Genomic DNA, 14098 nt, shown 5'->3' on the forward strand with positions numbered 1-14098 from the left:
ACGGCCTCCAGGCACCCGATCTAATTGAGCCCCAGGCTGCTGCACGGCCTCCGTGGTGAGGGGCAAAATTAATGGAGATGTGCGGTTTGTTTATTATACACAACATCTCCCACCCCCTCCCCCCCTCCCCCTCCCCCTCCACCTCCTCCCCCCCCCCCATGCTCATCTCCCTTCCCCAAGTTCCACATCTCCCTTTTACCCTCCCTCTTTCACCTCCCCCATCCCGTCCCCTTCCGCCCACATCCCTCATCCCTCGTCCAGCTTTCCATCTCACCCCTCTTCTCTCCTCTGACACCCTTCCTGATTAGTACGGGCAGTGGCGGGCTGGGTCTAAAAATATTGGTTACCAGGAAACAAAAGGGGCCCACTTCATCAGGGGCACGCTGACACCCTGGCCAGTCTGCCACTGAGTACGGGTGTCAGAGGTTATGGGGAGAAGGCAGGAGAATGGGGTTAGGATTTAGATAGATCAGCCATGATTGAATGGCAGAGTAGACTTGATGGGCCGAATGGCCTTTCTGCTCCTATCCCTTATGACCATTTGTCTCCGTTTCACCTGCAGCCTTTGTCACTTACTCCACCCATCTGCCCTCGCCTCCCCCACCCCCCCCCCTCGCCTGTATCCACCACTCACTCCCCAGGCTTTGTCCCACCCCCGCCTCTCTATTCCAACTATCTCCCCCCCCACAACTCCATCGGTCTGAAGAAGGGTCCCGACCCCAAAGGTCATCTGTCCGTTCCCACCACAGATGCTGCCTGACCCCGCTCTAAGTTCCTCCAGCACTTTGCGTTTTGCTCAGGATTCCAGCACCTGCAGTTCCTCACACCTCTTGCACAGCTGCAGGGGACTGGAATGATTGGATTGTGTACAAGCCTACACTGTGCAGTGATTCACTCCTCAACAAGAATGAAGTTGAACCTGCTCAACACAGCCCGCAACCCAGCCCCTTATTTGTGACCAGCAACATTTCAAAGCAGCTTTTCCTTTAAAAATTAGAATCGTTTCAGGCTGCGGAAAAAGGACCCAGGAAACAAGCGACTCTTGGGCAGAAACACATTGGAATATGCAAGATGGCTAAACAGATAGTGAAATATTGAGGTGAGAACCGTGAGTACGGGGGTGGGGCTCTAGTTACTGAGCCAGAGCAAGCTGCTCCTGTTGCTATCTGGCCAGTGCCTCTCTCCTGAGCTGATCACACCCTCACCCACCCACCCACAGACAGACAGACAGCAAAGAGTATCAGGTAGTTACCTTTCCTTTCATCGAGTCTCCCCCTTGTGAGTTGTGGGTGTCGATCATCAGACAGCTCAACATGGACAACAAGAAAATGGACAGAATTTCCCAAACAACCTCTCGGATCCCAAGACCCAAACTCTACGTGAATTCGATGCCATCGACCGTGCGCAGTTACACACGTCCCAGATATACCCACAGGTAGATATACATGTTGTAATTTGCCGATCACAGGATTGAGAAGTAATACAAGATGGGACGAGAGAGAGTGGTGTGCTGTCTTGTGTTTGCAGTCTTGAGCATTGTTTATTGTCTCGATTATAATCACGAGTCCTGATTGTTGTGGTCCAGAAATGAAACTGGCTTCAGTGGAGACACCAGACTATTACTTTGGTCAGATTCAGATGGATGGAGCTTTAAAGATTCTTGTTTACGGAACCATTTAATTTTCAATCAGAGATTAGTTTTGCGGAATAATAGTTAGGTCGATGCACACTATTTAGATATGTTTTTACACTTTACATTCTTGTCAAGGGATCATGTGATATGGGGGAAAAGGTAGGAACGGGGTACTGATTTTAGATGATTAGCCATGATCATATGACTCGAAGAGCCAAATGGCCTACTCCTGCACCTATTTTTCTATGTTTCTATGTAACTTTTCAAGAACTTTTATACAAACAAGAGCAGAGTTTAATGTTGAGGAGTGAGATTCTCTTGGCATCTGCTGTTCCTTCCTACACATTGAACTAGTCACTGCAGTACACGACACTGTCAGGTTCGGTGGCTATGTATTGACATTGTATGTTGTGTTGGAAGGAACTGCAGATGCTGGTTTAATCCGAAGATAGACACAAAAAGCTGGAGTAACTCAGCGGGCCAGGCAGCATCTCTGGAGAGAAGGAATGGGTGACGTTTCGGGTCGAGACCCTTCTTCAGACTGATTTAAGCAGTTCTATAATCTAAAGCGAGTGTCCTTAATTGTCATAAGTACCAACAACGGAACGATGAAATTCTTACTTGCAGCAGCGTAAATGACTGAAGCACAATCCTCATCAATAACATGATCAACAAAAACATTCAATAAATTAAAAATACCAATATTATTGCAAAATGCCAGAAGTCTCTAAAGTAACCAAGCCAGGTCATAGTTTATTAGCTGGTGTTTAATAGCCTGATGGTTGTTGGGAAGAAGCTGTTCTTCAACTTGGTTGTCACGGTTTTCAGACTCCTGTACCTTCTTCCCGATGGTAGCAGGTGTGAGATGAGAGCGTGGCCAGGGTGGTGTGGGTCTCTGATGCTGGCTGCCTTTATTAGGCAGTGACTCCTGTAGATCCCTGCGTTGGTGGGGAGGTCAGTACTGTGGTGGACCTTCGATGGTGGGGAAGTCAGTACTGTGGTGGACCGGCCAGTGTCCACTGCTGTTTGTAATGTTCCTCGTTCCTGGACGTTATACTGAAATGTTCTCACCCTGACACCTAGTCTCTGCTCGTTACTTTATTACCAGAGGGTTTAATCCATAGTTGAATTTTAGAATATAAGTTTTACAAAATTCACCACAGCAGGTCCGTCACTTCTTCTCACGGTAAAACTCTAACAATCTGTGATCCAGATGTTTGGAACAGTTGACGATGCCACATCTGGCTTCACACCGCTGGGACCTTTGACCCCCCAACCACACCCCTACCCCTGACCTCCTGGACACCATAACCCCTGACCTCCTGTATGCCTCTGACCGCTGCACAGACCTGACCCCTGGACACTGACCCCTGGACAGATCCGACCCCTGCTCCCTTTAACGCAAGGGGCCCTGGTTCCTGTGTCCCATTGAACCCATTGTTCCCTGTTCCGCAGCTCTCTTGAAACTTGCAGGAAAGATGAAACTTACTTGGAAAATATATTATATTGCCGTGTAACATCTTACAAAAATTAAAAATGATTTAAAATAATATCTGGAATCACTTCCAACAGTTCAGAAAAAGTGCCCATCCGCATCACCAGGTGTGTGGCACTAACGGAGACTTGCTGAGTTAGTTCCACTGCGTGATGTCGTGGGTTATGTCAGTAGGGCCATCATTGTAAAGGGGCAAGCGAGGAGTTTTGTTTTGTTTTGTTTCGGGACATCAATGATAATGAAAAGTTGCTGTGATTAAAATGAACGAGTTGTGGGCTGAGGTGTATTTACTGGAGAGAGTGTGAGTGGAAGATAGACACAGAATGCTGGAGTAACTCAGCGGGACAGGCAGCATCTCTGGAGAGAAGGAATGGGTGTATTGGTCCCTAGTTCTCTGAAGGCTGTGATAGGCGGGACGATGAAGATGGCATTTGGCAAGTTTGCCTTCATTGGTCTGGGCATTGACTACAGGAGTTGGGACAACATGTTACAACTGTACACAATGTTGGTGAGATCGCACCTGGAGTATTCTGTGCAGTTCAGGCCACCTTTAGTTTAGTTTAGCACGGGAACAGGTGATCAAGTCCATGCCGACCAGCGATCACCCGTTCACACTAGTTCCATGTCATCCTTGCCTTACACACTCGGGCCAATTTACAGATGGCTAATTAATTTATAAAACAGCCTTCTGCGGCACTGAGTTCCACAGATTCACCACCCTCTGACTAAAGAAATTCCTCCTCATCTCCTTCCTAAAGGAACGTCCTTTAATTCTGAGGCTGTGAACGGGGTCTGAACGTGGGCAGGTGAGACTTGGTCAGGTTGGCAACTTGGCCAGTATGGGCGTGTGGGGCTGAAGGGCCTGTTTCTGTGTTATAACATTGGTGACTGACTTTCTGCATATCCTGCAGCTGAGCAGGGTGCAGAGGTGAGCAGCGAGAGAGATTACTGATCTGGACTTGACTTATGCAAAGCTTTATTTTGAATGGAGGATAAATATCTCCTGCTTCCTGTTTTGTGGCCGGTGGCATTTGTGTCGTTGTTTTAACACGCTGCGAAAAGCATCGAAACTGTCGAACAATTCACTATTGTTCTGTTATCTTGCATGAAAATGAGGCAGCTTCGAACAAGATCCCGTGGACCCCTTGGCGAACGCTGAAACGTTTCTCATGCCTCATCCCAAAATATACAGCGATACCTGTCAGATTGGTGTTGTCATTGTCGATGGCACTTCAACTTGTTCATTCTAGCTGAGTTCTTTAATCCCCCCCACTTTCCTCTCCCCCCTGTCCCCTTCCACCCCATATCCTTCTCTCCAGCTTTACATCCTCCTCTCCTGATCTCACATCCATTTGTCCCCTTTCCCCTCCAGCCTTTGTCACTTACTCCACCCAGCTGCCTATCACCCCCCTTCACCGTATCCACCTATCACTTGTCAGGTTTTGCCCCACCCCCACCTCTCGCCTACTCCCTCAGTCTGAAGAGTCTTTTTCCTACCAATGTCACTCTTATCTTTTTTTTAACCTTAATTTTATCCATGTAATATCATTGCTGAAGTGACCCGTTGTCTTGTCAAACACATTTACAATACAATACAATTTATTTGTTGTCATTTGAACCCAGAGGTTCAAACGAAATTTGGTTTCTGCAGTCATACAAACAAGAAGAACCAAGACACAACACAATTTACACGAACATCCATCACCGTGAATCTCCTCCTCACTGTGATGGAAGGCAAAGGCTTATCTCATTGTATCGTTGACCCTGTGTTAACCTACGTGTGACAAATAAAAACTGAACAGAGAAATGTCCCGACCCAAAATGTCACCTGTTCATTCCCTCCAGAGATGCTGCCTGACCCGCTGAGTTACTCCAGCACTCTGTGAAACGTCCCCTATCCATGTTCTCCACAGATGCTGCCTGACCCGCTGAGTTATGGTGCAGCAGAATCTGTGGAGCTAAGGAAATAGGCAACGTTTCGGGCCGAAACCCTTCTGGAAATAGGCAACGTTTCGGGCTGAAACCCGGAAGGGTTTCGGCCCGAAACGTTGCCTATTTCCTTAGCTCCATAGATGCTGCTGCACCCGCTGAGTTACTCCAGCACTCTGTGAAACGTCACCTATCCATGTTCTCCACAGATGCTGCCTGACCCGCTGAGTTACTCCAGCACTCTGTGAAACGTCACCTATCCATGTTCTCCACAGATGCTGCCTGACCCGCTGAGTTACTCCAGCACTCTGTGAAACGTCACCTATCCATGTTCTCCACAGATGCTGCCTGACCCGCTGAGTTACTCCAGCACTTTCTCGCAGTTTCACTTCCTTATGCGTTCCATTTTGCTTTACCGTCATGTTTTGCTTGCTGTTTGTTACGGACCCACGAGAATTTTGGACCAAATGTCTGGAAAGAACAAATGTCAATGCAGACCAGGCCAATGCCTACAACAAGAAATAAATGGGTTATGTTGGTGCCTGGAACAGTTTATGATCCCAGCTGATAAAGAGGAAGTGAGAAATGTATGGAGAAACTATCTGTTTACAAGTATCTGTTTGATAATTTATGATATGAAAATAATGTAATTGTATCCCACAGAACAGCTTGGGGGTGGGGAAGGGGAGGGGTGGGGGGAATGGAGGGGAGGGGAGGGGGCAGGGGGCTACCAGACCACGGTCCCACACAGCCATTTACATGAAGTAACATCAGCTTCAGGAATATTGTTTAAAAGAACTTCGTGGCGCTATAAGGTGAAAAGATTTTAGTTTTGTTTTCAGTTTTTGAGATACAGCGTGGAAACAGGCCCTTCGGCCCACTGAGTCCGCGCCGACCAACGAACCTATCGCATTAACACTATCCTACACACACCTACGCACACTAGGGACTATTTACATTTATACCAAGCCAATTAACCTACAAACCCGCACGTATTTGTAGTGTGGGAGGAAACCGGAGAACCCGGAGAAAACCCACGTGGTCACGGGGAGAATCTACAAACTCCGTACAGACAGCACCCGTAGTCGGGATCGAACCCGGGTCTCTGGTGCTGCAAGCGCTGTAAGGCAGCAACTCTACCGCTGCGCCACCGTGTTGCCCGTAAAGACATCTGATGCCTGAATACATCAGGGGCATTGTTGTTGAGATAGCAGGGAGATCGGTCGTTGCTCTGTGAATTGGAAACCACTTGCATTTACCTGCGATGGAGTCATCTCCCTGCGTCTCTGTGCCCAGGCTACTGCAGGGTTTACAATCTGTGTTTTAGTTTCAGATTCCTGGTACCTCAACTATTGTATTTCTTGCATCCTGCTGTATATCGTCACCCTCTTGGGGATGGCAGTTCCACACATGGAAACACTAACTCACCTACTCCAGCATTTTGTGTCTGTCATCTGCTCAAAAATCCACCTTGTGTTCACACCTTGAGCAGCGCATGCTGACATTCAGTTTCATTTGTTGTATTTGTTTCATAAACATTGCGATGCTTTGAGACTTGGTGAACGGCTAGTTTACAGATATTTATTGAAAGTCAGGTGATGATTGTGTTCCTTGAAATTCCTCGAAGGGCCCTTTATGTGGTGGCTATTTGCATACCTTGAGTATGGAAGCAAAGAATTTCACTGTGGTTGTCACATGAGGCAATAAGGTGTTCAATTCCATTCAATGTTTGTGTCTGAGTCACTTCCTTTACGTTTCTCTGCGTTACAGGAGAGACCTGAGTCCATCCATTATGAGTGGGAATCAGGGGCAGAGGTTCCCGGAGCAGCCGTTTTCCGACTCTTCCAGCTGTCAGGATTCCCTGGACAACCAGTCACTGGAAGATTTCTGGTCGGAGGTGAAGCACATCAAGGAGAGCCGTGGGAGTGAGGCTGACGAGAGCAGTGATGTCAAAACCCCCGATGGTACGTTGTAGCGACAGAGTAGACCTGTGGTCGAGAGTCTGAAGATGGGTCCTGACCCAAAACGTCACCTATCCATGTTCTCCACAGATGCACAGATTTCAATATAATTATGGAGAGGGACAAAACTGGACCTAGGGTTGAGATTTTTGATTGGAGAAAGGCTAACTTTGAGGAGATGCGAAAGGATTTAAAAGGAGTAAATTGGGACAGTTTGTTTTATGGGAAAGATGTGGAAGAGAAATGGAGTACATTTAAAGGTGAAATTTTAAGAGTACAGAATCTTTATGTCCCTGTTCGGTTGAAAGGAAATCGTAAAAATTGTAAAGAGCCATGGTTTTCAAGGGAAATTGGACACTTGGTTCGGAAAAAGAGGGATATCTACAATAGTTATAGGCAGCATGGAGTAAATGAGGTGCTTGAGGAGTATAAAGAATGTAAAAAGAATCTTAAGAAAGAAATTAGAAAAGCTAAAAGAAGATATGAGGTTGCTTTGGCAAGTAAGGTAAAAGTAAATCCGAAGGGTTTCTACCGCTATATTAATAGCAAAAGGATAACGAGGGATAAAATTGGTCCATTAGAGAGTCAGAGTGGCCAACTATCTGCAGAGCCAAAAGAGATGGGGGAGATATTGAACAGTTTCTTTTCTTCGGTATTCACCAAGGAGAAGGATATTGAATTATGTGAGGTAAGGGAAACAAGTAGAGTAGCTATGGAAACTATGAGGATCAAAGAAGAGGAAGTACTGACACTTTTGAGAAATATAAAAGTGGATAAGTCTCCAGGTCCGGACAGGATATTCCCTAGGACATTGAGGGAAGTTAGTGTAGAAATAGCAGGGGCTATGGCAGAAATATTTCAAATGTCATTAGAAACGGGAATAGTGCCGGAGGATTGGCGTACTGCGCATGTTGGTCCATTGTTTAAAAAGGGGTCTAAGAGTAAACCTAGCAATTATAGACCTATTAGTTTGACGTCAGTGGTGGGCAAATTAATGGAAAGAATACTTAGAGATAATATATATAAGCATCTGGATAAACAGGGTCTGATTAGGAACAGTCAACATGGATTTGTGCCTGGAAGGTCATGTTTAACTAATCTTCTTGAATTTTTTGAAGATGTTACTCGGGAAATTGATGAGGGTAAAGCAGTGGATGTTGTGTATATGGACTTCAGTAAGGCCTTTGACAAGGTTCCTCATGGAAGGTTGGTTAAGAAGGTTCAATGGTTGGGTATTAATGGTGGAGTAGCAAGATGGATTCAACAGTGGCTGAATGGGAGATGCCAGAGAGTAATGGTGGATGGTTGTTTGTCAGGTTGGAGGCCAGTGACGAGTGGGGTGCCACAGGGATCTGTGTTGGGTCCACTGTTGTTTGTCATGTACATCAATGATCTGGACGATGGTGTGGTAAATTGGATTAGTAAGTATGCAGATGATACTAAGATAGGTGGGGTTGCGGGTAATGAAGAAGAGTTTCAAAGTCTACAGAGAGATTTATGCCAGTTGGAAGAGTGGGCTGAAAGATGGCAGATGGAGTTTAATGCTGATAAGTGTGAGGTGCTACATCTTGGCAGGACAAATCAAAATAGGACGTACATGGTAAATGGTAGGGAATTGAAGAATGTAGGTGAACAGAGGGATCTGGGAATAACTGTGCACAGTTCCATGAAAGTGGAATCTCATGTAGATAGGGTGGTAAAGAAAGCTTTTGGTGTGCTGGCCTTTATAAATCAGAGCATTGAGTATAGAAGTTGGGATGTAATGTTAAAATTGTACAAGGCATTGGTGAGGCCAATTCTGGAGTATGGTGTGCAATTTTGGTCGCCTAATTATAGGAAGGATGTCAACAAAATAGAGAGAGTACAGAGGAGATTTACTAGAATGTTGCCTGGGTTTCAGCAACTAAGTTACAGAGAAAGGTTGAACAAGTTAGGGCTTTATTCTTTGGAGCGCAGAAGGTTAAGGGGGGACTTGATAGAGGTTTTTAAAATGATGAGAGGGATAGACAGAGTTGACGTGGAAAAGCTTTTCCCACTGAGAGTAGGGAAGATTCAAACAAGGGGACATGACTTGAGAATTAAGGGACTGAAGTTTAGGGGTAACATGAGGGGGAACTTCTTTACTCAGAGAGTGGTAGCTGTGTGGAATGAGCTTCCAGTGAAGGTGGTGGAGGCAGGTTCGTTTTTATCATTTAAAAATAAATTGGATAGTTATATGGATGGGAAAGGAATGGAGGGTTATGGTCTGAGCGCAGGTATATGGGACTAGGGGAGATTATGTGTTCGGCATGGACTAGAGGGGTCGAGATGGCCTGTTTCCGTGCTGTAATTGTTATATGGTTATATGTTATATGGTTATATGCTGCCTGACCCGCTGAGTTACTCCAGCACTCTGTGAAACGTCACCTATCCATGTTCTCCACAGATGCTGCCTGACCCGCTGAGTTACTCCAGCACTTTGTCTTTTTCAGATGTATAAACGTCTTTGTGCAGCCCCTGATAACATCACCCATCACTGTTTGGTGTTGTGATAAAATTAAACTATATTATAAATGATGAACAATAAAAGTTTTAAAAACCCCGACTTGGCGGGTTGGTGCAAGTCTGGCCTTCAAAGAGGGGGGGACGGGCTGGTCAGTGTATGATGGAGTCCTCACTAACCCTTGCTCCATGATCACGGGGGTCATAGGTCATAAGGTCATATTTATGAAGTCAGAATCAGGCCATTCGGCCCATCAAGTCTACTCCGCCATTCAATCATGGCTGATCTATCTCTCCCTCCTAACCCCATTCTCCTGCCTTCTCCCCATAACCCCTGACACCTGCACTAATCAAGAATCTATCTATCTCTGCCTTAAATATATCCAAGGGTTAATCCAAGCCCACAAGTACTTTGCAACTGACCCAGAATCAATACAATCACATTTGTCCCCATTGACCCAAGTTAACTCCACTGAGACCAAGTGTGGTGAAGATGACTCTGGGCCTGGACTGTCTTTGTGAGTTGGCCCAGAAGGTGGCAGTAGAGAGGCACTGCTGCCTGTATGTGGCACTAGAGGCTCTACAATGTGGACCACCGCTGCCTGTATGTGGCCTGTGTGTAGCACCGGAGATAGGGTTGCCAACTGTCCCGTATTAGCCTGACATCCCGAATATTGGGCTAAATTGGTTTGTCCCGTACGGGACCGCCCTTGTCCCATATTTGACCGCTCCTACTAGGGTCGAAGGGACTGTCGGGTTGGAGCGCCGCGCCCGGCCCCGCCTCACCCGTCCCGACGTAGTGCAGCCCGTGGAGTGCAGCAGCAGCAACAGCAGCGCCTCGCCCGTGGCCCCGTCGGTCAGTTGGCAGCCCGGCCAGCTGTCCGACCTTAGGACCTTCGCTTACCGCCGACACCGCCACCACCCCTCCTTCTCATGGCCGATCATCGGTTCATGAGTTGGACGGGGTGCCGGACTTTGGCCTGGGCCAAAACTCCTCAGCTGGCCCGCCGGCTGGGCTTTGTGTGCAGTCCAGCACCCAGGCCAACTCATCATTCACCCAGTCACGCCCGAGTCGGTCAACGAATTGCTGTGGGGAATTTATCCCTTATTTTGACCTTTTGTCCAATATTTGGGAGTGAGAAAGTTGGCAATCCTAAGCAGAGACCAGGTACAATGTGAGCCTGTGCTGTGTGTGTGTGAAGCTTCTGTGACCTTCCTTTGACCTTGAGGTTTCACTCAGTGGCTCCAGCTTCCTCCTGCACACTGCGTAATGTGCATGTTAGTGGGCTATGCCTCTTGTCATGCCTTGCAGACATGCTTTCTATAGTTAAGCCCGCAAGCCCAGCTAACATCCTGGTGAATCTCTTCTACACCCTTTACATCCTACTTCATCTTATCGAGTCCACACACAAGATCTCGGCATCTGCACACAATGGTGTTTGTCTTTAAGAAGGAACTGCAGATGCTGGAAAATCGACGGTAGACAAAAATGCTGGAGAAACTCAGCGGGTGCAGCAGCATCTATGGAGTGAAGGAAATAGGCAATGTTTCGGGCAGAAACCCTTTGGGTTTCGACCCGAAACCTTGCCTATTTCCTTTGGGTTTCGGGACAAAACGTTGCCTATTTCCTTCGCTCCATAGATGCTGCTGCACCTGCTGAGTTTCACCAGCACTTTTGTCTACCATAGAAACATAGAAACATAGACAATAGGTGCAGGAGTAGGCCATTCGGCCCTTCGAGCCTGCACCGCCATTCAATATGATCATGGCTGATCATCCAACTCAGTATCCTGTACCTGCCTTCTCTCCATACCCCCTGATCCCTTTCGCCACAAGGGCCACATCTAACTCCCTCTTAAATATAGCCAATGAACTGGCCTCAACTACCTTCTCTGGCAGAGAGTTCCAGAGATTCACCACTCTCTGTGTGAAAAAAGTTTTCCTCATTTCGGTCCTAAAAGATTTCCCCCTTATCCTTAAACTGTGACCCCTTGTTCTGGACTTCCCCAACATCGGGAGCAATCTTCCTGCATCTAGCCTGTCCAACCCCTTAAGAATTTTGTAAGTTTCTATAAGATCCCCCCTCAATCTTCTAAATTCTAGCGAGTACAAGCCGAGTCTATCCAGTCTTTCTTCATATGAAAGTCCTGACATCCCAGGAATCAGTCTGGTGAACCTTCTCTGTACTCCCTCTATGGCAAGAATGTCTTTCCTCAGATTAGGAGACCAAAACTGTACGCAATACTCCAAGTGTGGTCTCACCAAGACCCTGTACAACTGCAGTAGAACCTCCCTGCTCCTATACTCAAATCCATGGTGTCTGTCTTGTCGCTTCTTGTGCTTCTTGTGCGTGGTGGTGGAAAGATTGATGGAACCAGGGCCGTGACGTGAACACTCTTTCCTTCACCCCTGCATCCTGCTAACTCCCCCCCGGTAGAATCAGTTTAGTTTATTGTCACGTGTACCGAGGTACAGTGAAAATCTTTAGTTGCGTGGTAACCAGTCAGCGGAAAGACAACACATGATTACAATCGAGCCGTTTACAGTGTGTAGATACCGGATAAAGGGAATAACGTTTAGTGCAAGATAAATAATAATAATAATATCTTTTATTGTCATTGTCACATAAGCGCAACAAGATTTGGTATGCAGCTTCCATCCGATGCCATAATGGTGGGCGGCGCGACTCTCGTCAGCAGCGGCCTCTGCAGTCCGTCTGCGTTTTTATTATTTTATGTCTATGTTTTTATGTAGTTTTTGTTATTTTTTGTTGGGGTATGTGTGTGGGGGGGGTGGGGGTGGTGTGGGGGGGGGGGGGGGGGGGGGGTAACTTTTAAATCTCTCCCTGCACGGGAGACCCGACCTTTTCTTTGTCGGGTCTCCGTTGTCGTTGGGGCTGCAACGAGGAGCGGCCTCCAACAGGAAGACCGGGGGCTGTGGTGCCGACTACTCACCTCACCGTCGCGGAGCTGGCCGAGTCCAGAGCGGGTGGAGCTGTGGTGGACGCTGCTGCGACGCGACCCCCGGAGCTTCGGTGGCTGCAACTGCGGGTTTGGCGGGCGGCACCGGGAGCCCGCGGGTCCCTGGAGGGAGACCGCTTTTCCGGGCTCCCGCAACGGCGACTTCTCCCGCCCGAGTTGCGGGGGGCTGCGAGCGCACGCCGGGGGCTCTAACACCAAGACCCGGTGTGTGACCTTGCATCACCTGGCGTGGCTTTAATGGCCGCGGGACAATTCGCCATCGCCCGCCGGGGGCTTTGACTTTGACTCTGACATCGGGGGGGGGGGGGGGGGGGGGGGGGGAGTGCAGTGGAGAGAAAAGTTTTTTTGGCCTTCCATCACAGCAATGTAATGGATGTTTATGTAAATTATGTTGTGTCTTGGGTCTATTTGTTTGTAATGTATGGCTGCAGAAACGGCATTTCGTTTGGACCTCAAGGGGTCCAAATGACAATAAATTGAATTGTATTGTATAAATAACTAATAAAATTTAGATTTAGATATAGATATCCCGAGAACATGGTTTGTAAAAGAACAGTAAAATAGTCAAAACAGTTCAAACAGACTAAAGTCCAGTAACAAAGATATTGCGAGGGTCTCCAATGAGGTGGATAGTAGTCCAGCACTGCTCTCTGGTTGTGGTAGGGTGATTCAGTTGCCCGATGGCAGCTGGGAAGAAACTGTCCACTTGTAACTGGGTGTCCGTGGGTGGGGGGAACGTGGACAGTGCGGTAAATTGTGATCTGTTTCACAGCTGAATGTTGCTCCCGTGTAGATGGAGATCTGGAGGTGGATTGGCTTCGCGACACAGGCTTGTCCACTCTTATCAACGACAATAGCCACGATGATGCCAGCCTGGTCCTGCTCTCCACCCTGACCCGTACACAGTCGGCTGCAGTGCAGCGCAGAGTGGCCAACTACACCTTGTCCTTGCGGGTCAAGAACAAGCAGCCGGTACGTGACGTCAGGGACATCTTTGCTGGCCCAAAGTTCTCGGTAAGTGGAAACAATCTTCATAAGTTCACAAGTTCCAGGAGCAGAATAAGGCCATTCGGCCCATCAAGACTACTCTGCCATTTAATCATGGCTGATCTACCTTTCACTCACAACTCCATTCTCCTGTCTGGGCCAATGGGTCATTGAGATCTCTCTGAGAATGTTTCCCTTTATCTCCCCAGCCACAGATTCTATCCCTGCTTTAATGATGGAACTGTCCTGGACTAAAACACTAAATGCTTTTGCAGTTCTTATTTATTTCACAAACTCGGTGCTGAGTTACTCCAGCACTCTGTGAAACGTCACCTATCCATGTTCTTCACAGATGCTGTCTGACCCGCTGAGTTACTCCAGCACTCTGTGAAACGTCACCTATCCATGTTCTCCACAGATGCTGCCTGACCCGCTGAGTTACTCCAGCACTCTGTGTCTGTCGTCAGTGCAGTTCCTTCCCACACATTCTTTCTGGGATTGTCTATTTCAGAGCCGGGACACAGAACCACGCGACCAGCATGGCTCCATTATTGACTCGTTGCAACAGAAACAGCATCTTCTCCCAGGGGAAGAGAAAGGGGAAGGTAAGTCTGGCTTTCGTCCAGTCCGT

At 47.6% G+C, this 14098-nt stretch overlaps 1 protein-coding gene across 2 annotated transcripts in view; it reads left to right on the forward strand.

Moving 5' to 3' along the window:
* The first annotated feature begins 929 nt into the window (after positions 1 to 929).
* The window catches only part of LOC116986130 (rho GTPase-activating protein 18-like), a 31650-nt gene continuing 18481 nt past the window's right edge, over positions 930 to 14098 (forward strand). The window contains exons 1-4 of one of the 2 annotated variants that reach the window (XM_033041301.1): positions 930 to 1435; positions 6828 to 7021; positions 13274 to 13494; positions 13979 to 14072. In XM_033041301.1, coding sequence (XP_032897192.1) covers positions 1314 to 1435; positions 6828 to 7021; positions 13274 to 13494; positions 13979 to 14072 — 631 coding nt within the window. In that variant the 5' untranslated portion in view covers positions 930 to 1313. The remainder of the gene's footprint in view (positions 1436 to 6827; positions 7022 to 13273; positions 13495 to 13978; positions 14073 to 14098) is intronic. The other variant, XM_033041302.1, reaches the window with a different exon arrangement.

This window comes from Amblyraja radiata, chromosome 23, assembly GCF_010909765.2.
Source record: "Amblyraja radiata isolate CabotCenter1 chromosome 23, sAmbRad1.1.pri, whole genome shotgun sequence".
Taxonomy (NCBI): Eukaryota; Metazoa; Chordata; class Chondrichthyes; order Rajiformes; family Rajidae; genus Amblyraja; species Amblyraja radiata.